Source organism: Trichoplusia ni, chromosome 13, assembly GCF_003590095.1.
Source record: "Trichoplusia ni isolate ovarian cell line Hi5 chromosome 13, tn1, whole genome shotgun sequence".
Classification (NCBI taxonomy): Eukaryota; Metazoa; Arthropoda; class Insecta; order Lepidoptera; family Noctuidae; genus Trichoplusia; species Trichoplusia ni.
Window position 1 is genome coordinate 1054170 of NC_039490.1, and position 26378 is coordinate 1080547.

Here is a 26378-nt window from a genome sequence, read left to right on the forward strand (position 1 = left end):
CTTGTCTAACTTAACCGAGTTTGTGTTAGTTACACAGTGGGCCAGGCTGGACAACGCCCCGCTCTATATACACATCTGAACATGAAAAACTATTTTAATAGTTTGAGTTTAGAAATATCTCATTTTAGGAGCTCTAAAGTGTTTTCAAGCAACTTTCGAAACTTTCTTTTTAAAACCTTGTATTCATAAAGAATTCAAAACATTTTCTAGAAGATGTGAAAGATAAGAAAATCGACATGACTGTAAAACTGAAGCGGTAATTAAGTTCAGAATACTTGTTACAATTAGAATAAGTTTAAAAAAAACGCATACGCATACGCAAAATAACATACAAAAATTTATTAAAATAATGAATAACATTTGACTCAACACAATTTCATTGTGAACACCTTAGCAAAATCAAATCCATTTCTGGCCACAAATATTCGTACACAATACCAAAAATAAAAAGTAATAACATTTATTGATTGTCTAGACTGAGGCAGAGGACAGTGCAAAGGCGAATTTGACAAATGTACTACAGAGGGCCAAGTATCACCTTTTTATCTAATATCTTATAGTTTAGTAAGAGAGGCAGTGCACTATGTATATAATATATGCTTGCGTTTGCGAAAATACTTCTTTAAAATAGTTTATTTATAACAAATTAAAATGACTGAGCCAAACTTCATGAAATTTTTATGGGACCAAATGACAGCTATTTCGGGTACAATAAAAAAAACAACAAAATTGGGCCATCCAGTCCGAAATTCTAAGCCTACAAACATAAAAAAAAAACAAAACACAGACGATTTCAGGACCTTTTTTTAAAAATTCCGTTGAAAAACCTCCAGACAAATAAAAGTAGGTAAGGCACAGTAATGTATTACACAGTAAAACATACGACAAATCTGTTTAGCGATATGCACAATGTATGTTCATTAACGTATTAGTGCGAGTAATGTTAGCTCGATATTAATGTAATTATCACGTCACCTGTCGAGGCCAGATAATAGACATGTTCTAATCCGGATTGTTATTATATGGCGATTGTGAGTCTGTTAGTTTGTAACGTTTTTTTTTAAATCGATTTTCAATAATATATTTCTTTCCATATTCCTAGGTGAAGAGAAACTATAGACAAGTAAACATAGATTAATGCTAAACCCTAATATTACAAGTAGTTTTAAATTCATAACATTCGAGTTAAGATTAAGGTCTAAACAAAGTTTTACTTAATTATAAATTCTCTCGATTGTTTAACATTTTAAGTATTTTGTTCGTCTTAATTATGAAGAGGCCGGACGTCAGTTGAAAGGTTAATTAGACTGTTTGTAATTTACAGACGACGAACAAATGGGATAATATTTCTTGAAACATTGGCAGCAACATTTTTAGGCTTCTTCTTTTGCTAAACTTAGTTCATTTGTTTATTTATTTATTTATAAAAAAAACATAGAAAGCTTACAGTTCATAAAAACCAAGGCGCTTAAATGCTATACTATTTATAGGACGAAAACATTACTTAACGTTCATATTAAACACAGAAAATTTAAAATCAAGTTGCTATATAGTTTCCATCATATTACCTAAAAGAGACAGTTTTTCCACTGTATCTTCGTTTTAGTCGCAGCCTGATGGTATATATATATATATATAGCCTATAACCTTCCTCGATGAATGGTTTATTCAACACAAAAAGAATTTTTCAATTTGGACCAATAGTTCCTGAGACTAGGGCGTTCAAACAAACTCTTCAGCTTTATATATTAAGTATAGATTCGTTCCATCATTAAACAGGTGACATGATGAGGTACATGAACGATGGATTAAATATAACTATACTTCATAAAAGTTGAAAATACTAAGTGCAACACAAAGTATAAGACGTAAACTTAAATGTAACAAAATCAACAACAATCAATGGTATAAAAATCTATCAAAATGAAAGAACATTTTTTTTAATTATTCATGATCACAAGAATACACCGACATTTTTGTGTGCTTCTAATTCTGTCCGAATGTTTATTAAAATGACTGACATTGCGTACAAGTATTTCATGATATTCGTATAGTGATGTTTACATGTTTATATTTAAATGTAGGAGTTTTTAGGTCAGCAGTGGCAAGGTCGATCGTGTGTACCATGTGTTAGTCAAAAGTAAATAGTGCCACTGGGAATGTTGAACTAAATTCAAAACTACTTTCAATGTGTTTATACATTTAGATATATGCGATCAAAAAATATATTCACTTGGATTGATAGTATTAAATGCTTATATTGTTTTTATGCTTTTAATTTGATCAGCATTTTGATCTTTCCTCTGAGTGCTATTTTGAAGTCACGTTAATATAAACGTTTCTTAAAATGGTTTCAACCATTGTCAGGTATCAAACTTCACTATTATATTGGATTGATAACATTTTTTAAAATTTTTCTTTACTTTCAGCAAACCTCTTAAAGTCTATAACTACTTTTAAAAGTCAGCATTAAGTCCAAAAAAGGGAGGGACCATTGTAGCAAGAAGAGAGTATTGTTGCAAATCGGATAGAATTTTTGCATCAGTCATTAACTACAAAACCTTCTTCAATTTACAAATATAAACGAACACTTTAGTACTAACTACTTGTAAGAAAACTGTTAAGCAATACGCGTAAAGAGTCCAAGTGGATTATAACCGTAAATGACATTAATATAGTCGGCAAATTAACAAACTGCCATGCGATATAACCATATTACCTAAGAGAAGAAAAAATATTGCAGTAACGGCCCAGTAATTTAGTGTTCTGTCAGTTTAATATAATTTAATAATAACAGCTGTTATTTGCATAGCCGGGAATACTTCAGAGCATCGCAGTATTTTGATGTAAAACCGAGTCTTGCTCGAATAGTCGGTACGCCGTAAATATTGGACTCAGAAGGACAACAATATTTTATACGACTTTTTAGGTAGTATTCATCTTCGTTAGATTTATGATTAATATCGTGATATATTTCAGATGACAGAATTACTGAAGCACTTCATTTTATTTTTGAAGTTAGTTAATAAAATATTGGCTTGACGGTTTCCTGTATCATTTTTGAATTATAACAGAAACCCTATCTTTTCTTCACCATACCATGGGGGCATACCAGTTCATCTTCAAGTAAGACTCTGTCGCCGTCCGCCATATTCTGCGCCGTCTCTCTCCAGGCCAGTGTTAGACATTTCAAGAGTTGCTCGGAGTTGTGTTTCTATTTAACTTGCATGTTATGAGTTAGCCGATGAAGCCGGGCAAGTGCCTCAAGTGGTCGGGTCAAACGCTGCGTATAATTAGGATCATCTCCTCAACACGCCAGCGCCATGATTGGCTACCGCTAAGCTGGTTTTCATTTCCTGCTTCTTAAAAAAACATGTTTTGCCTAGGAAATTGATCTGTAAGGATTTCTTCGATGCCTGTAGTTATCCCTTAAGTTAAAACTTCTTTAATTTCCAATTAAATATAGGTATTGTATTTTGATTATCGAACGTAAATAGCCCAGCTATGAAATGGCAGTAGATTGATGTAATCATACACCATGCCACTTGATTCGAATTTGTAAGTATTTAAGAACATTAAAGATTTTTGACCTACTATGCTGTATTTAAAAGGCTTCGTGGTACTATTACACGAACACAACTTGATATGATAATCCTATTGTGCTACACGAATTGATTTTAAAAAGTGATTAATATACAGTTGAAACATGCATGCGATATAAGACCGTATAGTATTTTAAAATCCAATTTTGATAAGTGGTGCTAACTTTTGGTCATGTGTCACCATGGTTTTCGTGACTAAACCCAGTAAGATTAAAAACCGTGCAACTATAGTTATGGAACAAATAATTCCAATCTATTTCTGCGGGTAATTAACGGTTTGACAGCCTGCAATGACATTGGCGCACGTCATGCTAACATTTGCAAAGCTAATTTGAAGTTTGGGACTAAAAATAATTTGTGATGTCATCGAAATTACCATGGCCGGTTGATGGACGACCTTTGACAACTAGTGATGAATTATTTTTTTAGACTTGGATTCAATGTGAAAACTAGGGTCTGTATACAAATTGCATTTTAACATGTCGATCCCAGATGGAATCCCTCAAATGTACTGAAGTGATTAGTCCAAGTCTAAGCACTTGTCTAACTTATTTCTAATGCGATGTAACGTATTTTAAACTCTCATTCTCACATAATTAAAATTATTTTTGCTTATACTCTTGGGCTATTACTAAGAATATGTAGAGACATGCTGTAGAGAAAATAGTTCTCCGAAACAAACAACTGTTTTTCAATCGTTATTGCGAACTTATTTCTTCGGTTTTATTTATACTAGCCTTTTTCCTTTTATACTATTAATCCCAACTTAAGCCCAGTAAATATTCCAAGCTAGGTATTCCGCTACCATTTCTTATCAGAAAAAGATCCGCTTAAATCGTAATCCTTTTGCAAAACTTTCGGTACAAGAATCTTAGCCTTATTTCGTTAAAATAACACTACGTCTTGGGGGTAGGACGCGGAGGTATTTGAGGGGAACATTAAATGTTGGAGTGACCGAGGTACCTGACGTGAGGGACAATAAAATGGGCGGGATATTGCGGATGCCACACATTCAGCGCTGTGGCCCGTGGCCCGCGCGTGGCACAGTTCCGTGGACTCCTTTCTTCGGTATTGCTCTTTTTATGTGCCGAAACGTTTGTCTTATTTATAGTTAGGGAAGAGAGTTATGGTTGGTACTGGCCAGTGTTCTTTTGTGTCGATGATGATGGCTATGTTATTGAAATTCCAAAGGTCCCTTAGGTACATTTTGATGTCGTTTTTTACTAATTTCGTTTTCAAGTTTCGAACAATATTGGTGATTAGTTGCATCCTCAACTCAAATCTGTCGTTTATTCAAACATATAAATAGATTTATACCTCTTTATTCCAGCTCGCTATTGACTGCCCACTTACGAATAATGGAAAAACCTTATAAAAAGAAATGTAAACCATTACAAGTTTATTATAGGACTGTGGAAACCTTCCCCTCGGTCGACCCCAAAAATATGAACTTACCCAAAATCACTTATGAAAACTTAGTGTCAAGTGCGAAAGTGGCCGTAAAAAGGTCAGGGCCCATCACAACTGGGATATTCTCGTAAAGTGCCAGTTTATTACTGTGCGAACCAATCCGCGCCATACATGCAAAATACGGAGGATTTTATACCGACGAGAGTTTATGATGGGTTTATTAGGAGATTTCAGATTATGGCGCGAAGATGGAAGCTTATCAGGTCTACGGAGAATTCATGGACTGTTATTGAGCTGCTTTTACGTAATAAAACGGTTGTAAAGTTACGGTGGTAAACGTGGAGATGTTTATTTTCCTAACAGACAGCATTTAATAGGCCTAGATTTGTTTAAAGCATAGCTATGTTTCGTTATTTCGGAAATTCATATACGCCACAAGGGAATTTCATCGAAAAAACCGAAACGGACATAAAATTCTCTTTGATAAATCGAGGACATTCTGTAACACAAATCTCTGACCATTATCCGATCAAATACTTTTTGTTCCTTGACGGAATAATCCATTTCCTCATATGGCGTAATACTTACTGTCTACTTTTTACAATGATTTCATTCGGAATGGCGGTCATTTGACGCCAATTTGAGGGCAATTTGAGGCTTAACATTATTCTGACCTACATTAGTTCAAAACGATTGTATCACAGTAACATTGCCGTGTAATTGAACAACGTATTTAACGACACGTAACAGGTAGTACCCAGATGTGGTCGGCAGATAGTATTGCGATCTACCGCGGACCCGCCTGACCGCTTTCCAAGCCTTGTTGTCACTTTCTACCGCAGGAGTTAAGTCATACTCAACTGTAATTCACTTTTACGAGAACTCTACGAATTCTGGTAAAGAGTAAAGATGAAATTGTTGGGTGAATTCTACAAATTTTGAAGCAATGTCGTTATTTATTATGTTATCTATGTATTTCCTTCCTATGAAAAAATATTAGATATTATCGTTTGGGTATAATCTAATTCAAGTAGTCCGCAGTCACTATAATCCCCATATAACCCTGGAATTTTGTCTAAGGCAAAGTTGGTATTAAAAGTTAGGCTGTGATTTCAAACTCTAGGGAAACGTGGGCGAAAATCCGACACATCTGCGTACTTTTTTAGGTAAAATATATCGCATAATTTGATAAACTTGTCCATTACATCAGGGAGCGTCTCATCCTGACCCGTCCTCAAAAGCGCGTTGTTTTTGTCCATAATTATAGAGTTCATAAAAAGCTTCGATTACGTCACTCGGTATTATGTTGAGATGGGTACATTAGCATCAGGCTGACCTTAGCCCACGCTCGGTGACTCATTGTGTACGCACAATGTTTCGAAGCGAGTAATTGTTGTTTTTGAGTTTTAGAAACGGATAATATATCATAGCGTTTGTGTTTTGTTCAGTGTAGGTAGATTGCTGCACAGTGCACACCTACTTTCGTTTAAGCAAGTCTTCTGTGATGAATGTTTTCACGCCTTCTTTTCGCTATTTCTTGCCATTTGGAACTATCAGCCACCTTCAGTATTATTTATCGTATCTTCTCAAATATTAGCAAATAATATTCTCTCCAATATCATACTAATTAAGGCTCGATGTACGCAGACGCAGTTCAACTTCAAAGGTTAAACGTTGTTAAAGGATGTAGAACAAGTTTCGGACTGTAAAGGTTAACCGCGGCTGTGTTTAACTGGGAAAACTTAACATGGTACATACACCGGGGAAGTTTAGTAAATTAAATGTTGTTCGGCTTAGTACCGAAATATTGTAGATATAGCTAATGTGCCTGATTTATTATCAGGGAAACGTGACATTGACATTTTTGCGACATCGCTGTCAAAATGACATTCGTACGAAGACGTTTCAAAAGCGATATTGCAATATTTGCGTCGGTGTGTTTGCAAGTCAGTTACAACATTGAAGTGGTTGGAAATTTGGAAAAAAACTAATAAAAAACACGGAGTGGAGTAGATGTGCAGAACCGAATGCAAAAAGTTCGGATATAGCGAACAGAAATAATAAATGGTAGAAAAAGTACATATTCACTCCGAACATTTGATTACGTACCTGGAATGGGGCAAATAGTTGATATACAAACTTAGGCAAAACTACTTTTACTCATAAATGATCGTTCGATGCCAAGCTGTGGCCAGTAGATATTAACAGACCCGTATAGGTAGGTATGGGCGCTGATAAATACATACTTCATGAGAAAATTATGCAGCATTAGACACGTTGTCGGATGCTCAAAAATCTTCATTATTTCGATTATTGCAATCAGAAGACATATCACCATGATCACCATAATTTAATTAAGAAACTAAAGTAATATAATAAGAAAGTGTGACAACACTACACATTGAGGAGCACTGTCTCTTTTCTACACCCACAAAACTTAACTTGAAGTCGTAACCTACAAAGTTATCTTAAAAGTGATATTCATGAATTTGGATATTTGACTAAATCTGTTTACTCCGACCGACAGATACAAAAAAACGAATTTTTCACAACATTTAAAAGTACTTACTACTTACAATATGGTAGTGAGGGCTAAAAACATCACTTGCTAGTAAAAAGCGTACTGGTAAGTGACGTCACACGAGATTTGAATTCACTGTATCCCTTTCAATTTTTGTTTACGAAATAAAAGAAAAAATACGTATCCCATATTTTATTGGAAACCTTTGTATTGTCAAATATCTTATTGTGGAAATGAAACGCTCTGCTCTACATTGTGTAGTTCTGTATCACAGTTCTGCAATTGTCATAATAAGACTTAAGCGGTAATGGTTAATGGTAGGTCTCCAATATTGTATTTTAGGCAACATGCCGTAGTTTCTAGGCATTCGGCATGTTTTTATGAGCGCAGTATATGGGCACATAGTTATATAGTGGGCACTCCCTCTACTGATTGCCTTAAAAGGCTACTGCTTGTATTAATTAGAGCTTGGACTATTTTCTGATTTATTAGACCACTCCTTTGTGACTATCTGCTTTTAAATGTGAAGGTGACTGCTTTTGTTGTATTTTTGATTTATCATTCTTTTATGTTTTGATTTAATATAGCTTAACCATTGACTAATGGTTTTATGGTTTATTGAAATGGGTTCGGTTGACTAAAATGAAGGAAATTTTACTTCCCACCCACAAACACCACAAGTAATTTGTTTTTTTTTTATAATTTTAGAACTATTGGCTTATTTTTCATAAAATCATCAATGCTTAGCATACTCGTAGGTACCTACATTTTTTCACTTTTACAGAATTTCTTATGGAAGCCATTAAATTTAACTTTTTGATTCGCAATAATAATCTAACCTGCAGCCATAAACAAGTCACAAAGGTTCTTGTAAATAAAGCCTGCTGTACAAATGTTAGTCCCACGGGAACACACTGTCGCAATCAAAGCGCGTCAAAGTTGAAACGGGTTCCAAAATATCCTGTTACACACAATCTGGCTAGAATTCAAGTGTTTTCCATAGACCTCGAAAAAAATAGAGGTGGAATAATGAAAAAAACTGAAATAAGAATATTGTATTATTGTAACTAATGAATAATAAACTTTTTCACAGTTTTTTTAACCCAACAGAAATGTGTTTTTTTTTTGTTTCTGTAAAATTGAAATTGGAAAGACTCTTTCTTTAAAGGAAATATTTCACCGTTTTTGTCTCACTAGTTTATTTTTCACGCCATCTATATTTCTATAGTCTGTATCACAAGCATATATCTCGTGGACCGTCCAGCCAGCCGTCTGCGGGTGATATGGTCGGCCAGCTTTTTCTAGACCTACCGGCTTTAATGGCAGTGGCGTTGACAGGAATGTTTGAAGTAAGCCAAGCGAACAGCTCGTGTCAAAGACAGAGGCTTTGCTTTTTATTCTAGGAGCACTTACAATGTGTTTTTGAGGTACCACGCTTTTTAAACCTCAGGCCTTGTGTTATCGGTACTCTAAAACTTTTCACTATTTATTGTAATGAGTGTATGATTAATGGTTTTGCATGCTAGGTTTTTACCCGACGGCGCGATGATGAAAATGTATTTATTTAAATTATGTTTATTTTGGCATTTATTTAGTCAGTCCTAAAACGTAATCTGCTATCTGGACAACCTTTGTTTTTATCAATAATTATTCAGATAACAGTCGCTTGAAACAACTATATTTACTCAAATAACATACAACAAAATTAGCTTTCTATTCTCAAAGTAATGCCGACATTTAAAAGTTCAGAGGTCAGTTCCCACATTATCTGAGCTGTGTCTGAACTAGATCGGGTCCCTAATCAGCTGACATTTAGCGCCCTTACAGATTGTTTCAACTTTTAACTTTAAAGGCCGAAGGGACCGCTACGGCCCTACATAAAGACAATGTGCAAATATGGGGTGACTTGTAATACATTGCTGGCAATGGTATATGGCTTTTGATACCAGAGCTACGTGACCCGGTACAATGTATATCGCGCACGATATTTCCCCCATCGCCTAAATGAGGTTGTAGTCCCTGATTGGCTAATACCGGCCCGAACGTATGACATTCGTCCAATCCTCGATGGTGTGAAGTCACGTTCGAAGTTTGAATTACGGTCTTATTTGAGTTGAGAATTTCGGGCTGTCAAGTTGTGTATTACGTTATTGGTTTTGAAAACAACTTTGTTTGTTTGTCTTATTAAATTTTTGATGGCTTTTGTTTTAATTTTAAGTGGAATTACAATGATATTTGCAATGACATGTACAAAATTAATCGAAGTTTAAGGCCGTATAAATATTAGTAAATCTGCTATTTTAGGTCATCATCATCGGCCTAGCCCTTTTCCTACTACGAGTATGTTGGGGTCGGCTTCCAGTCTCACCGAATTCAGCTAAGTACCAGTGTTCAACAAGGAGCGACTGAATATCTGACCTCCTCAACCCAGTAGCCTGGGCAACACGATACTTATTGATTAGACTGCTATTTTAGATGATTGGCGTATATATTTAAACAAACGAGTACTAAAATTAGGAAAGTAAACGAAGACAGGACAAAAATATACTTAAGGGCGGAACTAAATGGATATTTACGTTACTAAAACAATACGTTCCCCTCACTATTATTTACTTTCATAGCTCGCTCCATTGTCTACGCGAGAAAACACGGAAAATAGGTTATTATCTTTTATAAACTATCATGTTTAGTCTATAAAGCTGCTCTGTTGTAATTTTTTATTAAAACAATAAACTTTACTATCCTAACTGGGTTGCGTTCAAATCTCTTACACTTAAAATGCAGGTCAACGACCGGATACCTGTCAGACAAAACTATGTTTATCTCGCTCTAACGGATAGAGTTGCAATAGTCTGTCTTCGTCGCGCGCCTTCTCAGTCCGTGTAACTGACAGGCATTGTTAGGTGTTCATAATCGTTGTTTTCCAACAAGATACTTAGTTAGATGCTTAGTTGGCGTTTATTCGGCGCTTATGAGAGCTGGCTTGGCACTGTGTCAAGTTGTGTTGACACGGTAGTGTGTGTATTGTCTTGGGATTGTTTCGCCTTGCTTGATCCTTTGCGTAATTTTGAAGGCTAATCATGATCAACGACGTGACTTTGTGGGACGTCTTTTAACGCTGTGCATAATTTTCTGAATGAAGGTCAGGACTTACTGTGTCTTGTTCTTTATTACGTTTTGTTTTGTAGGAATACTTGAAGAGCTAATATTGAAGTATATGTCGTGTAGTGTGTCGATATTATTTATGAAATATATTACCTGTAGTAACATAAAATAAAATGATAATATGTTATTGTAACACTAGCAGTTCAAATTTTATACAAAGCTTGCTTGTAAGTTGAAGGTCGAAAAAGCCGGTGCAATCGTTTTCGAGAAAAATGCCGCAGTTGTCCACAAATTATTACATCAAACGTTATTTCATCTAGTTCTTAGTGTGTTAAAAAGTAATTCAGTGAGCAAGTTACCGTTGTCTTACTTTACTTTTAGAGTAAGTGAACTGGAAAAGTAGATTTTATATATGTCTTATGACTTAGCTGATCTGAAAGCCAAAAAAATTATGGAGCGAAATTGTTAATGTTTAAATTCACTTTCAAATTATGTTGTGCGATATTTTTATTTGCGATTTGTGTTATAAGATTAATTCATTGTAAAGAAAAATAGATGACATTCTGTGTGTATCAATTGTTGAATCTGTGTCTGAAAATGTAAAACAAATCTTTTCTTCCCGAATGGGTGTTCTACAAAGCGGTGTCAGAACCTATTTGGCGATGTCTAGTGGGCCTCTGGCTGGCTTTCAGATAATAGTGTTTCTAGTAGTAATATTCCCTGGACTATAAGTTAGGGACAAAAGGAATGTAATGTAAATCATCCAGATTTGAAGTCCAAGTCCTTCAATATTTTATCCCTAATGTTGTGTATGAATATAAACCCATTTGTATAACAACTTGGGGTGTGGTGATCACCTGTCACTACATCTATACTGTACATCTCGTAGCGGTACTAATAGTGAAATGTTTTGGTAACGTTTTACTTTACATACAATGTAGAGGCAGGTTGTATAATGTTCAGTATTGCACGTTATTTGAACTTGTCCACAGAAATACTAACCTTGTTACTTACTTGGTTACTATAAGCTGTACTTCTAAAATAAACTCGTGTTTCTGTTCTATCCATTATTAACAGTTTGTTGAATTACCTTAACGCGATTATGAGGATAAGATGCTTTTTCCCCACGATTTTACACTCACTTTTCTTTGTCGGTTGGATTTTTGCAACTCAATTTTGAGGCACTACCCGATAAGTTAGCAGTCTGAAGATTTTCAGAGTAGCTTCAAGCCCGCTGACAATATAATTTACAATTATAAGTACGGTTGGCCCGATTTTGATAATATTTGAATGGAGTGGCATTTAAAAATGCGGAGTGTTGGATTTTTTAAACAAACTAAATCGTAATCGCCTATTCCGTTAGGAAGATATGACGCCACAGACAGATAGACACGACAAACTTACATAACAGCCTTCTTTTTACGTCGGGAATTAAATAATTAAAAGGTAATGAAACATACAAACATAGTGATTGCAATCTCCTCTTTCATACTGTATTTGTACGTTACAATTTCCAATATCGGCAAAACGATGATGAATTAGGGATCAGTCGGTCACATTTGATTTTGAATGCCATTCCGGAAAAATGTTACGTAATCACATCTAATTCCGTTAATGTTGATACCGTCGCTAATGTGTTTATGATGTTCTAATAGGAATCCACGATAGACAGCGGATACGGGTATAGGGCTGTGCGAAAATTTGACCGATTTTATGACTGTCAGATGAGGAGTATAGATACGTATTAATTTTAAACTTAAAGTGAATTCGTCATCATCTCTTTTCCCAACTGTCAGGTCGGCTTTCAGTCTAACCGGATGCAACTAAGTATCAGTGTTTTACAAGGAGCAATCTGACCTCCTCAACCCAGTTACCTAGACAAAACGATACACCTTAGTAAGACTGGCCAAACTTTAAGTAAATTGTTTTACATAAATTGAAGGTGACTAAATTAGTGATAGTGAGAAAATTTTAAAATAATTGATAAATTAACATTGGACGCTTTCACTTCTTTTAAAGAGATGGGTATTGCCGCGTGATTTTTGGCTGAAATGTCATGATATAAACAATTTCGTATTAAAATTATATTTTAATAATATATTAAAGTACGTATCATGATTAATCGACATTAACTTGGTAGGAAAATGAACGAGCAATGCACAGGGAATATAAAGTACGAGATTACTTTAACCGAACTGCGAAAAACTGCGTTTTATTTAGACATGGGGGTATGTAGTGTGTTAATAACTGTGAGATACCACCTTGTGGGAGGCAACTGTAATATAGTGCCTCTTTACTAATGTACTGCTGTGCGCTCGTAATTTATTGTAGCCTTATGAGGGAGGAGATAGGAGAAAAAGATAGTTGTTTTTTTTTTAAGATGGAGTATCATACATATTAATTTTATTTTTGCTGGTTGTACGACGTTTTTGTTAAGGCCCAGTGATATTTAAAGCTATCGTGACATATTTGTTGATTTTACATGTCGAGGTTTCAAAAGCAGTTTAGAAAAACGCTGTAAAGTCCGAGTCGAATTCGTGACACTGATGGTTCCGTACAAATGGCTCAATAAACAAACTATAAAAAATATTGACTATTTTTTACGAAAATTACACCCCGAAACTTGGCCTTAAAATGTTCTAAGAATAATTATTTGATGTATTCCAATCTAAAATGGAATTGGGGTGAAATTATAAAGAGGATTGAGGTGTCTTCCGGCGTTAAATATTAAATTTCTTAATTATTGAGGTCTCGGGGCGGGCCAGTGTCGTCACTCGTCACCCCGTTCTAAATTGATCGAGTTATAAATAAAACTTTGCCTCTCTCCTCTAAAACAACGCAATACAGGTTAGTAATGAACTAATACTCCAAATAAACGTACTTGTTGATGTTGGTTAATTAATAGATATTAAAACTAAGATGAATCTGACATATACGTGAACGTAGTTATTATGAATTTCGCGGCATATGCATGTCTATTCATAAAACTCATGGCTTTTCATATCAGTAGGTATTCCCTCATTTGAAATAGCTGCAGTTTTTGATTTGAAGCGGTACTTTTATTTGTAGTACAGACATCACAAAATATTGGAAAAGGTATAGAAAACAAGCTGATTTGATTTTTAACATTTCAAAATCCATTTTAGATTTGAAATACGTCCTAACAACCTTGTACATTACATCCAAGTTTAATTTACATGTCTACAACACTTTATTCTAGAAACAGGACAGGTGTCTCCACCTGTCGGTAGCGACATGAGTTACAAGCGCAGCGCTAACGTGATAAACACATCACTGTGACAGGCACGCGATTACCTCGCCGCCTGCTTACCCCGAGATGATAGATAGGGATTATGTTAACATGTAATAGATCTTTGGCTAGTTACAAGACCTGTAACATAATATATAGGCACAAGGAATATAGGTAGTGTGATATATTAAATCAAGATTTGATTTACATTGGTAGGTTTTTCTTGAGGTTTTCGGATGTTTGATACTGTTTTAAAAATATACTTTTTTAGACTAGTATAAGCCGGATCGTCCGTCGGATAATGTTAAACCGATGAGAAGAAAAATAAGATTATACGCAAGGTAGGAATTGGAATCACCTACTTGAATTTGGAACCTTCGTTTAGTCTAGTTTTCGCACAGTTTGGCTTTTTGTTACGTACTAATATGTGAACTATTTTTCATATCTACTAGTTTTATAACTTTTGTTTGTAAATGATCGTGTTATCAATAAATCAGTCAATATAAAGCCAGTAATAAACGCGTCTGAATAAAAACAAATATTGGCGCCAATTTGCAACATGGCGGCTTTAATCCGTCCGTCATAGCATAGACAATGGTTTGGCGGGAGAGTTTATTGAAACAGTTTACGTTTGCGCTCCGAGTTAAAACGATAAAACATGCTAGCTCATAATCCGCTCGTAATAAAAAATGTATGCTCCTACATGTATGGATCAACAGAGTTTAAATTTTAATAAAGAATTATGTAAATATTTGTGAAATGTTTTGTTTTCGACGAAAATGTTACGCTAAAATAGGTATCTGATCAAAATTGTAGTTCAATTTTAAAAGTATCTTAAAATAATCGTTACACAAGAGTAATCTTTAGTTACCAAGTGCCTGGTTCAACAGGCTGATATTATATCCGGCCCGTTTATCCAAACCGCCGCCAACCCGCTAAAGGTTATCTTACCCTACTTTTAGAAATAGCCTAATCCCCACTTTATCGAGTGGGCAAAAAAGCGCGCGTAAACAAAATACCATCGTGAAAATGGACGCCATTTTCATTCATATTTTGTCCGTCGCGTTTCAGCGATTACGGTTTGCGAGGCAACGGTTGGGTTCTTTTTTCGCGGCAATTTGGGTGGCATTTCCAGTGGACTTTTTGCGGCCAGTTTTAATCGGTGTTGCCATTTTAGAGAGCTTGCCGACGAGGGCGTTTCATTTGTGTCCTTTTTTGAAGCGTTGTTGTTTGAATGTCTCGAATGCCTACCTTGCTCTGATATTTTTATGAATATTTGTGGTAATCATGTGTTTTTTTTTGCTTTTCAGATGAACATAACCTTTAATATGGTACGATGACGTGAAAGCGATGCTGCTGCAGCAGGCGTCGTCGTCGCCTGGTCCCAGCGGCACGGCGAGTCCTAAACTAGCTCCCAGTCCCAGACCGAACCCAAGTCCGAGTTTTAGTACGAGAGCGACGGGTAGCCCCAGTTTGAGCGATGGAGCTTCAAGCTCGAATAGTTCCAAGTTGGGTGCCAATAGCCCCAAGTTGGGCGCCAGTCCAAAGTATGGCAGTCCGCGGCTGGGGACTGGGAGCCCAAAGCTGGGCCGCGGGGCTCTGGAGGACGAGGCTGCTCTGGAGAGGCTGCAGGCCGAGCTGAAGGAGGGCTGGACGGTGCACACGGGGAGAGATGGTAGACTGTACTATTGCAAGTAAGTGACCATTTTGCATTTTATAACTATTGAAACAGTCACTGTTGACAAATCTATCCTGTTTACTACCAAGTACCTAATCGCGGCATACAAATATAAACCTATAACTTGTTAATAAAAATGAGGCGGAATAAATGTAATATTATTAGAAGCGGAGTTTTGTAAACAGTATTCCTAGCAAAAGTTTTTATGAATAAACTTACTTTATTGCGGACTATAAAAATGTTAAATATTTGTCTAGAGTATTAATGTACTTGGATTAAGTACCGCTCTTGAAGTTTGAGTAGTTGAATAACTTAGAACATCTTTAATTTTATTTATTTATTTTGTTTTGAAGGTTTATTTGTTATCTACCTTTTTTTCCTGAACTCCATTTTAAACAAATTGTCTCTTTTTACTGTTCATTAATACAATTGTTTTTCTAAATAGTATGTTCTATTTATTATGGGACCAATTCCCTATTTCGTCAAATAAATGTAGAGCTTTAAAAGGTATTTTTCTAAATTGAACTATTGATCACTTACATACATAATAATGTTTTTCGTTATAAATGAACGTACAATGTCAAGTCGTCTACATACTTACTAGTAGGTACCACAGAAGTTTACCTCTATTAATATATAGCTGGGTATCTTTTACGTACATCCATAATACATTTGAATGGAGTCTGCAGGCTGTTCTTGAGAACTGAGCAATTCAAACTGAACAAGAGATCCAATTATTGGTAGAGTGCAACCGTTCAACTTACTCAAATTATGTGTATGTCAGACGATGTAGAAGGCTCATTATGATGTTGTACTGTGCAGGTGGTATCTCAGAGGTTAATAAAGAATTGAGTATTGAGTAAAGTTAAAAAAAGAAACAATTTTAAATGATTTTGATAATTACTTATTAAATTATAGTAAACTATGTATATTTAGTCGTTATTTATTTAAGATGTAGTACTAAACAAAGATATATGCGATGTTTTGGAACGCGGGAGACGTTACAAGCTGGTTCAAGTTTAGTCAGTAAGAGTCTGACACTACTCGCTTTCTCTCGCGAGTTTTGTGACCATAATGATCCCTCGCCTGACCAAAAAAAAAAAACATTAAAGAAGCGATAAATAAATACACTGTTATTATCCACACATTTTGTGGGTATATTCTGAAAAAAATTCTAATAAAACAAAATAGCTTAAATAGATTTGCAAAAAAAATTCTCCTTTCGATATTATGCCTATCCAAAATTTACCTATAATTTCCATATTGCCCTTCTGCTGTACCTGTTTCAGGATATTCCTGCAACTCAGCACTCTAACTTGTTCTTCATTCGGGGATTTCCATCCGTCCCTAAGAAGTTCTAATGAACTGAGCGCATGTTAGTGGTTCCCAGTTTGAATACTTACTGAACTCTGATTACCTGGAGTTGTGTATGAAGTTCTTCTAAAACAAAGAATGTAACATAAATAATTCAATATCTTAAATATTGGTGGAAGCAATACATGGCCTTAATCTATTTTTCCAATGGACAAATTCGTTAGCAGGTATTGATAAATAAATAAATAAATGCGGACAACATCACATACATTGTTCTGAACCCAAAGTAAGTTGCTAAAGCACTTGTGTTATAGAATTCAGATACAACGAAGGTACCACAAACACCTAGACCCGAGACGATGTAGAAATGTGATTTTTTACATTGACCCGACCGGGGATCGAACCCGGGACCTCAGAGCTAGCGACACTTTGAAACCTTTGCCATGTGACCGTTACTACCTTCTGTTAATACCAGTCAAGTGCGAGTCCTAATATTGTAAGTTACGTCCAAAAAAACGAAGAAAGAAAAATGGGGCATCCATCACATTTAGAACCGTACAAACCGTTGAAATCCTCGGTATATATATTTTTTGTTGTGGTAGCAACGATTAAAATATTATCATCTGTGAACATTTTAACTGTCTAGTTATTACGGTTTCAAGATACATCCTGGTGACAGAAAGACATAGGTACAGACTGACAGACGGCGGAACCTTAGTATCCCTATTCTATCCTATTAACGTAATTTTAAACTTTTGGGTACGTGACTTTAACAATTATACAACACATTCATAATTAGAAATGTTACTTCAAATTATATGAATACGAACAAAAAATCTTTTTCCGTGGAAGTCTTCGTGTGAAAGCTTTTAGTCCAAGATACGAGAGGCCAATTTGAAAACCGCTGTAAGCTAAGTGCTTACCCCGAAATCAATCTGTTGGAATTCTCCTCCTTATTCTAAAGATTTACGGTCTACTTCCTCGGGCTGAGATTTTACTCAGATTTAAAAGTAGTTTTTCAAGCAGATGCACCTACTATGTAACAAGTAAAATAGAAAATAATGTATTGAATTAAATGAACTTGCGAAATTGTTTAACTTATTAGGATAATTTTAAACGAAACTTTTTACAAGCTTTTATTTCTCTGTCCCATTGTCTATCTGTCTTTCAGTCGGTCTGTAATCAAATCTTAACGGTTGAATTTGATCTACACCCCGGATTCCGATTGAGCTGAAATTTTGACAGCATGTGTATATTGCGAGGCAGTGTAATATTATGACATGGTATGGAGCTGATCTGATGCTGGAGTAGGATGGTGCCCATAGGAGCTCAGTACAAAAAAACCATTTAGTTAAGTTAGAATTCTCTTTTCTAGGATTTTGATTGTAAAGTAATAAAGCATTGCAATTTAATTGTAAATTTTTTGATGCCTTAATTTAATTATTTTTTGTTTTTTAACTTGTAAATTTTTAACTCTGTAAAATTGTAAATAAAGTTATACAAACGCTTGATTACATTTTAGTTTGAATTATATAGAGGGATTGAATTGTTATTTTTGTCATTTTATTTCATACAATTTTGGATAAAGCCTGTCCTACATTTACCGAAATAAGTCTTAGTGGGATCTAATATTATAAGAGAGTTTCTGTACTACAGAAACCAAGAAAGCTAAGTAACATCTATGACAGTACTTAGTCCACGTCAAATAACTTCCATTCACGTTTGTAATACGCTGTTAGAGATCTCGTAAACATTAGAGAGAGCTCCCAGTGACCCATTACTACTAAAACCTTCTAGGAAGTGTGTGTTGGTAGGAAAAGCATTGTCAACTATAGTTTGCGGCGTTCCAACGAATTGAATTACTGGTTCATCGGTGTGAGCCCCAAATGTATGCTGAAAATGTAGAGCGAGAGTTCTCTGGAGGGTTGTGCTAAGACTGATCAATGTCAAGTAGTGTCGAAGTTCGCATTTGCACTTAATAATGTGTGTATTAAACGTAGGGAAAATCCTTAAAAATGTTCCGAAAACCTGTGAACGAGTACGGATCACGGCCCATTTATTTTTTAAAGGTTCCCTACCAAAACCTTAAAATTAAAGATCAAGTGGTTGCTGTCACAAATATGATGCTAATTAATAAGCTAATTTAAACTGATAAACTATTTAATTCTGATAACTTCTAAGAAACCTTTTAACTAATATACCTAAATATGGATCACACGAGAACAGTTAAAATACCACCATCTTTACAAATCATCTGACACATACCCTCACATGACACTGGGATCCTTCTAATCGAGGAGTGGCATCTCGATATCGATTAGGCACAAGTTTATAATAATCGAGTGCGTCGGACGGGTCTGGTCGCTGAGTGAGGCGGAGCGCCACTACAATGGCACAACTGAGTCGCCGCCGCCGGCTCGGAACACGCGCTTCTGACGTCAATATTTTCCCGCCATTGTCAGCTATTAGGGTTGGCAGAATAAATAACATTATTAAAAGGAGCTTTTTTAGGTTTTTTATGGTTTTCAGAATAAGGATTATTTGTAAAACCTTCTTCTTTTTATACATTGAAGACAGCAGGAATCTACAAATACATATTGAATTACTCCAGAATGAGTATCCTACCAATTTAAACACTTATGAAATATTTAAATAAGACTAGGAACCGGTTTCTGAAACTGATCAATCGGTTGTATAATTTGATTACAGAAATATGAATCCAATAAAACTTATAGCCTTTTTTAAACACGATTTATTCAGAATTCAGGGTTGAAAAACAATAATTTGCACATAAACTAGTCAACCTTGACTCAGGACAAAACTACACACTACAAATTAATTAAACAATATTCAGTTCAAGTGCAAAAGCGAAACACAAATACGAATTTCTCATTTCATTAATACATTGCAATGTTTCACAAACCGCAATAGAAGATTCTCGAATTTGCAATTCTATTTTAGCTTTCAATTTTGCAGAGGACGTCTTATATAATTCGCTTAACGTTTGTCCTGACTATTATACACATATAGGTATGTAGACAATGCTTTATAGTTCAAACTACGTGTTTGTTCAAGATTTGAATGTGATCGTATGAAACGCGTCCCATCGTTATTTCATTCAATTTGCATGCAAACACGCGTCTAGTGGGTAAATAGGAGCGCCTGTCCCCGGCTGAACATCAGCATAACTTGTGGATGCTTCACTGGGAATTAGGACAGCTATGTTATATTCAGCTGACGTCAGATATCTGATGAACTGGTTCATGTGCAGTGGCAAGGGAAATTAATTGGTCGAATAATTTGCAATTACAGCGATAACAGAAGATGTCTTACATTGTTTACAAATTAAGTAGTGTTAGTATTAAATAGAATAGCCATAAATCCACGCACAGAATTATTGTACCTAGACTTAAATATTTTTTTGAGAATTTAGCATAGCATAATTTAGAATAGCTGTAAATTTATTGAGTTGTCTTGTAGCTACTGACCATCTTATACTCCAGAAGCTGGCGGAATATGATGGTCTTAATTGAACTAGATGTGTCAACATCAGTCATTGTCCAATTTGGACGACGCGCTGTACAGTAGCTTAACTTGGCAGATCATTGCGACCTAGTATTTAGGTTAGATCAATTTCAAGTATAGTAAGACGTCATGGAATAGTCTTTGAATAGAACAAAGCTTAATGGGTATATTGTAATTGTATGTGATTTTATGTTAAGCAAAAAATAGTATAAGCGTTGTTTTTTTTTAATTTGTCTGTCACAGCCCTATGTCTAAGCCATCATGGCGGACGCGCGTCACTCGTTCCCGCCTTCATTAGACGGATTGAATCGAGACAATGTACGAGATATCCGTTTGTAAATTATACGCACGCATCCGCCTATAGATAAATAATACACTTTTGATTATAGTTTTCCTGTTATGAAACAATGGGAGTGATTTACACTCGTTAATTGATGCGTTGGAAAAATTGTAGCGTTGACAGATGTCACATTGTCACCGGCTGGCTTTGTGAACGCGCGGGAAAAGTTTGGCGCGCTTTTGTTTTGAATAACGAACGTGTAATGGAGTGTGTGTTTTTAATTTAGGCTTCGGAATCACTAAATAGTGATGTGTATTTGATGGCTGTGAAACTTTGTTGATATTTTTAGAAAATATTTGTTGAGTTTAACCGTTTGCGGAGACAACTACGGTAATGCAGTGTACAGGATTACCGTTGCGCGCCGGAGATTGAAAGAATCATAGATTCGATTCGTCTTACGGGACAAATTTCTATTTCGTTTTGTCGGGAGTAGTCTAGACATCACGATCATTTTATGTAACTACAACGACTTTTGATGCGGTTTTTAAATCTATAGTTATGTGTCGACAAGTCTTAGTTTTTATCTGACCTTTAAATAATTTATGCTATGAAACTGCTAAGGGCACTTCCAAGAGGACTAGATGAGGCAGAGTAATATGAAATGTGACGTATTCACTTGTATGTGAGGAATTATAAAAAACGTATTTTCTTTTGAGTTGAATCTTGGGAAAATTGGCATGGCATGAAATTAATTATTACTTAAAACAGAGTCTTTTTTTAAGAGGAAATTAAGCCTTCTGTAACGGGGGATTCACAAACATCACATGCACAAAGACACCCAGTCTCAGGAGATGCAAATGCATGTCTTACACGGTGATCGGAACCGCAACACGTCCCGCTCTACACATAGGTTTCAGACCTCAACCTATCAGCTATCCGTGCGGTCAAATTTTAATCACCGAATACTATGTAATTGTGCTAGCATCGTCCAAGTACATACAATTTAATAGTATAACAGTTTAATCAAGCCGGTATAATGCGAGGCTATCGGGAAACGCTCTAAAACTGTTATCGATGCGATTTCACCGCAGCCGCGCTTCATTATGCAGCCTCGTTCATTTCTATATGAAAAACCATATGACACAGATGCAGACCGCTGGATGTTACATCATTATTTGCGCTAAGACTCGAAATTAAAAACTAAAAAAATATAATTATTTTACTTCGTGTAACATTGAAACAAATAACCGGTCAAGTGGGAGCCAGACATGTGGCAAGGAAGGTTCCTTTAAAATGGGATGAACAGAATTGGTTACCCAACTAATTTAAGACCGCACCGACGTTGCATAAACTTGAGTTTTTATTTTATTAATTGTTGTTATAGTGAAAAATTAAAACGTCAGCTGTGAAGTTTTAACTGTCTAGCTATTACGGTCCAGGAGATACAGCATGGTGATACACGGATGGACAGAGATCGGATCTTTAGTAATAGAGTTCCGTTTTACGTTCCGTTCCGTTTTTATTGTGGGTACGAAAACCTGAAAACGGTAAACTATGACCTTTTCTTGACAAGTATGGATTGACAAGATCTCTGTTTATCTTGTCACTATTCCAAAAACGTTTATCGACAAAGAAATAAATAAATGATCATGGCAAAACCAGTACCTAGTTGGAGTGTTGCCAGTTAATTACTACCATCTGTAGCGGACACATAACGTACCAAACTGTACCAAATGTTAACATTAAGCACTTCATTAGTTATTGCTGTCATTTCAGTGTTTTAGACAGTTTCTAGACTTGGGTCTTAGACTAACTGGCAGATGTCACATGCTACCATACCATTGCCTGCGAAGGAAACTCAAATTATTCTATAGAGCACATTACATTTATTTTTCTATTGATAAAATCCTAAGAATTATTTGCACGGTTCGAAATGTAATTGGCATGACCACACATTACCCTCATAATCACAAGTTGGGGTTCTACTAAAACTTTTCAAAATAGTCTATGGTATAGCTAAAAGAAACTTATTCTACCGGGATACTATGTCTTAAAAAAGAATAAACAAAATACTTGAATTAATAGAACGTATGGAAAACCGAAATAGCACATAATCATGGCGGCAAAAACAAAATTAAAAATAATGTATTTATTTTTTCTGGGACAATTAGATCACCCCTTATACAGGGCAAGCATAATAATATTTAGTCCAAGCATTAATTCTCCATACAGCAGTTCCATAAACCTACATTCTTGTAAAACAACATCTGTAAAGAAAATTAATAGGCAGCTGTGGCTTCGTATCACCGCAGACGCGATACATACAGACAAACTTTACAGGAGTAATTAAAATCAATCTCGTGTGTAAACAATGTACACACGGCGTTTATGTGTTTGTTTCGTCACGCTTCTATTCTTAGATGGGGTAAGCAGAGGTGTGCAGTTTTGTTGTATTTTTTTAAACGACTCCGTCAGTAACGAATTGTTTCCTTGTGTTTCGGGAGGTTTCACATACATACATATAAGTCACATGCATATACCCAGACAGCCAGGTTTAGGACAAGTATTCGTAAATCGAACAAATATTTGTCCTAAATGGGGATCGAACCCGAGGTACGTCACGCATCGTTGGGTTTTCGCGGTGACCTGAACCACTCGGCTATCAGTGCAGTCGAATTGTGCACAGGCTTATGATATAGCCAGATAAAATGCTGCTGTATTTTAGAAACTCTTAAGGTATACCACCATGTTTAGTTGCCTGTAATTCTGAGTAGCCTTTCAGTAGCTCGTTCAGTGAAATACCGTGTTTAATGAAGAGCGTTTACCTTAAAACATAATTACCTAATTGCTAATATTCCTAGTACAGGCTCTATTTCGAAGTAACGAAGGAGGCAGTACCTACATACCCCTAAGTTCGTTTTGACATATATACTTAGAGTAGTCAGATTGGATATGTTGACTTCAGCGTTCTTAAAAAAAAAATGTAAAAGTGTTGTGTTGTTATAACGAAAAAAAAACAGATATGTATAAAAATATTTCACTTCAGTTAATTTGAATACAAAATTGACATACACTTTCGGTAAAAAGCGATTCAAGAACCTGTCTGTTTGTCAGACTTAAAGTAGCGTGTTTCAGGTCATTCAAAATAAAACCAGATAATAATCCAGTTCATGAACCTGTCTTTTAATTTCAGGCTTTGTTTAAGCTTTGGAATTGTTTCAGATCTAAATACCCATGCCCTAGAACCAAACTCCAGTCTTGATTTTCTAAAACAATTATTTGCTTTATAATAACAGCAATCAAGGCTTTAATTAACATCAAACATCCTGAGGCCCCTTTATCTTATACATATACAATTATACATATTATACAAAACTCGAGCGATGTTAAACCATACAAATTGAGTTATATTAAACCTGATTATACCAACGAAAGTAAATAAGTGTGCTGCATGCTTTTGCCGTGCAATATCGCGTTAGAAAATGAACATGAAAATATGTCTTTTTTTAAGAAATTGTAATATTTCAAAAAATTTAAACGGCCTCCTTTAGTGTTTCGTTCCTAAAGGGTAAAAAGGCTATTTCTGTTGCTACTATAACAACAAGTAGTTAAAATGAAGATCAGAGTGGTTATCATTCATTTGATGGGGACCAATTTTGTTTGCATTTTTTCTTTGCGTTTTGTATCTAAAACTAGACACCAACTTAGAACCCAGTCATACTCGCAACATTACTACTAACGGGACCCTAGTCAACTTTCCTTGCAGATTGAGATAATCTTACAACATTATCAGCAGATCATTCCTATCTATTCTGAAACATTTTTGGGTAGACTTTTGATTTCTCGAAAGGAACAAGAGGTTGCCTATTTCCGTATACACATAGGATATACGAAAGCTTTTTCAATCTAACTCTATGAGTTAATCTAAAGTACTTTCGTGAAAGTTTCTATAATAATATGCTCGTTTATACGTATTATATGTGTGTTCGCTTCTCTGCTAAGGGGGCGTAAGCCCAACAGCTGGAAGTGAGTTGCGTTGACATACAGGGAAAGTTGTTTCGGCGTTTGTGAGTTGAGAGTCCCCTTAGTTAAAGATATAGGGTAGACATAGCTATAGACTTCCTCCTAACTTCCTGCATACTTTATTAATCATCTTTAGACCGTTTACTGCAGACATACTTCTGTAAGCAAAATGTTTTTGTTTGTAGTAGTACAGAAATAGTGACTCTAAGTGTGCAGGTTGCTAATTGTCATTCTCATATAGAAGAATTGACAAGAAACTCACTTAACTAAAGTAAAAAATATTCCGTCATGTGGTACAGAAGTACTAGATCGTTCTTCGATGCGGCGATGTCCAGTTTACAAATAACTCAAATGATTTCCAACCTTCGGAAGGAGACGGCGCTATAGAAGATTATATGTCTGTTGAATACAGTTTCTTTATAAATCTCTTTGATGTAAGTAGTAAAATCTAATGCAAGTGACATTATACTGCAGCACGGTGTAACAGACAGAAATTCTCGACGTCACGCCTCAGGGAACGCCTCACGAACAGGGAAAACGAGGTGTCTCCACGACACCTGTACTGCTTTTCCAGTATCTTTTGTCTCGACACTGCATTACCGAGAAATAAGATCACCGCGGTACCCAAGAACTCTAGAACCAGATTTGATGCCGAGAAAATGAGACGCCGCTACGTAAAGTGTATCGCACTATCTCACTTATACAACAGTCACAGCACTTTTCGAAGTGTACCTAGTATAGATTGAGTCCTGTCTCGCCTTTACGGGAAAATCAAATTACATACTCAAAGCAAATAAAATATATTTTAGCGCTCACTGTATATCAAATAGTACACCATTTGTAAAGGTTTCGCTCAAGAATGTCTAGAGTTTCACACGCCGCTGGCTCAGACCGTAAGGTTTTCGACAATACAAAATGGAGGCAAATAAAATGTAATATTTTCCTGTTACACATCTTACGAGCTCACAATGGAATAGTTATTGGTGTAGAAGATAGATAAGTAGATGGAAATGCTCTTTCACTGTTGTAGTATTAGAAGTCTCAAAACTTAATTCGTTGTCTGATTCTTGTCGCTCTTTGTTATCTGTACGTCTGAAAATTCAGTCAACTCGACCTGTTGCGGTCCACTGTTGGGCAAAGGATACCCGGTACTTGGCTTTCCCCGTCCAGTCTGAGTCTGCTACCAGTTTTAAGCCAACTTATGCTTACTTGGTGTTTTTTGGAAATAAAAAATGCATCCTAGGGTAAGATTAATTCTATAATTTAGTTGTTTACAAACATGACAAATATATTTACGCTAAAGACGATCGTCTTCTCCTAACAACGCCATACGTAGCGTGAGTGCCTCTTCCTTCTTTTTCTTCTGTTCCATGATCACAACATCTTATATCTGTGAATTCGACCTCTATCTCTCTCCAATGACGCATTTACTATATTTTAGGTCATTGAGAACGAACTATAAATAAAATAAATCAATATATATGAACTGTTTGCGATCGCGGAAGTAAATGATTACAATAGCGATGATTGTTTAAAGGTTAAAGTGATGGGTAATGGATTGTGGCTGAAAGCCCTTGTGTATGTGTGTGTGCGAAATATTATTTAGTCTTGTTTATTTGCTTTTTTTGCATTCTAAAAGCTAGAGGCATTTAAATAATTATTTTCTTATT

At 35.6% G+C, this 26378-nt stretch overlaps 1 protein-coding gene across 4 annotated transcripts in view; it reads left to right on the plus strand.

The window, feature by feature from the left end:
- The window catches only part of LOC113500125, a 164773-nt gene that overhangs the window by 37903 nt on the left and 100492 nt on the right, over positions 1–26378 (plus strand). For all 4 annotated transcript variants that reach the window (XM_026880804.1, XM_026880803.1, XM_026880806.1 and 1 more), the window contains one exon: positions 15199–15582. In XM_026880804.1, the coding sequence (XP_026736605.1) occupies positions 15239–15582 (344 nt within the window). In that variant the 5' untranslated portion in view covers positions 15199–15238. The remainder of the gene's footprint in view (positions 1–15198; positions 15583–26378) is intronic.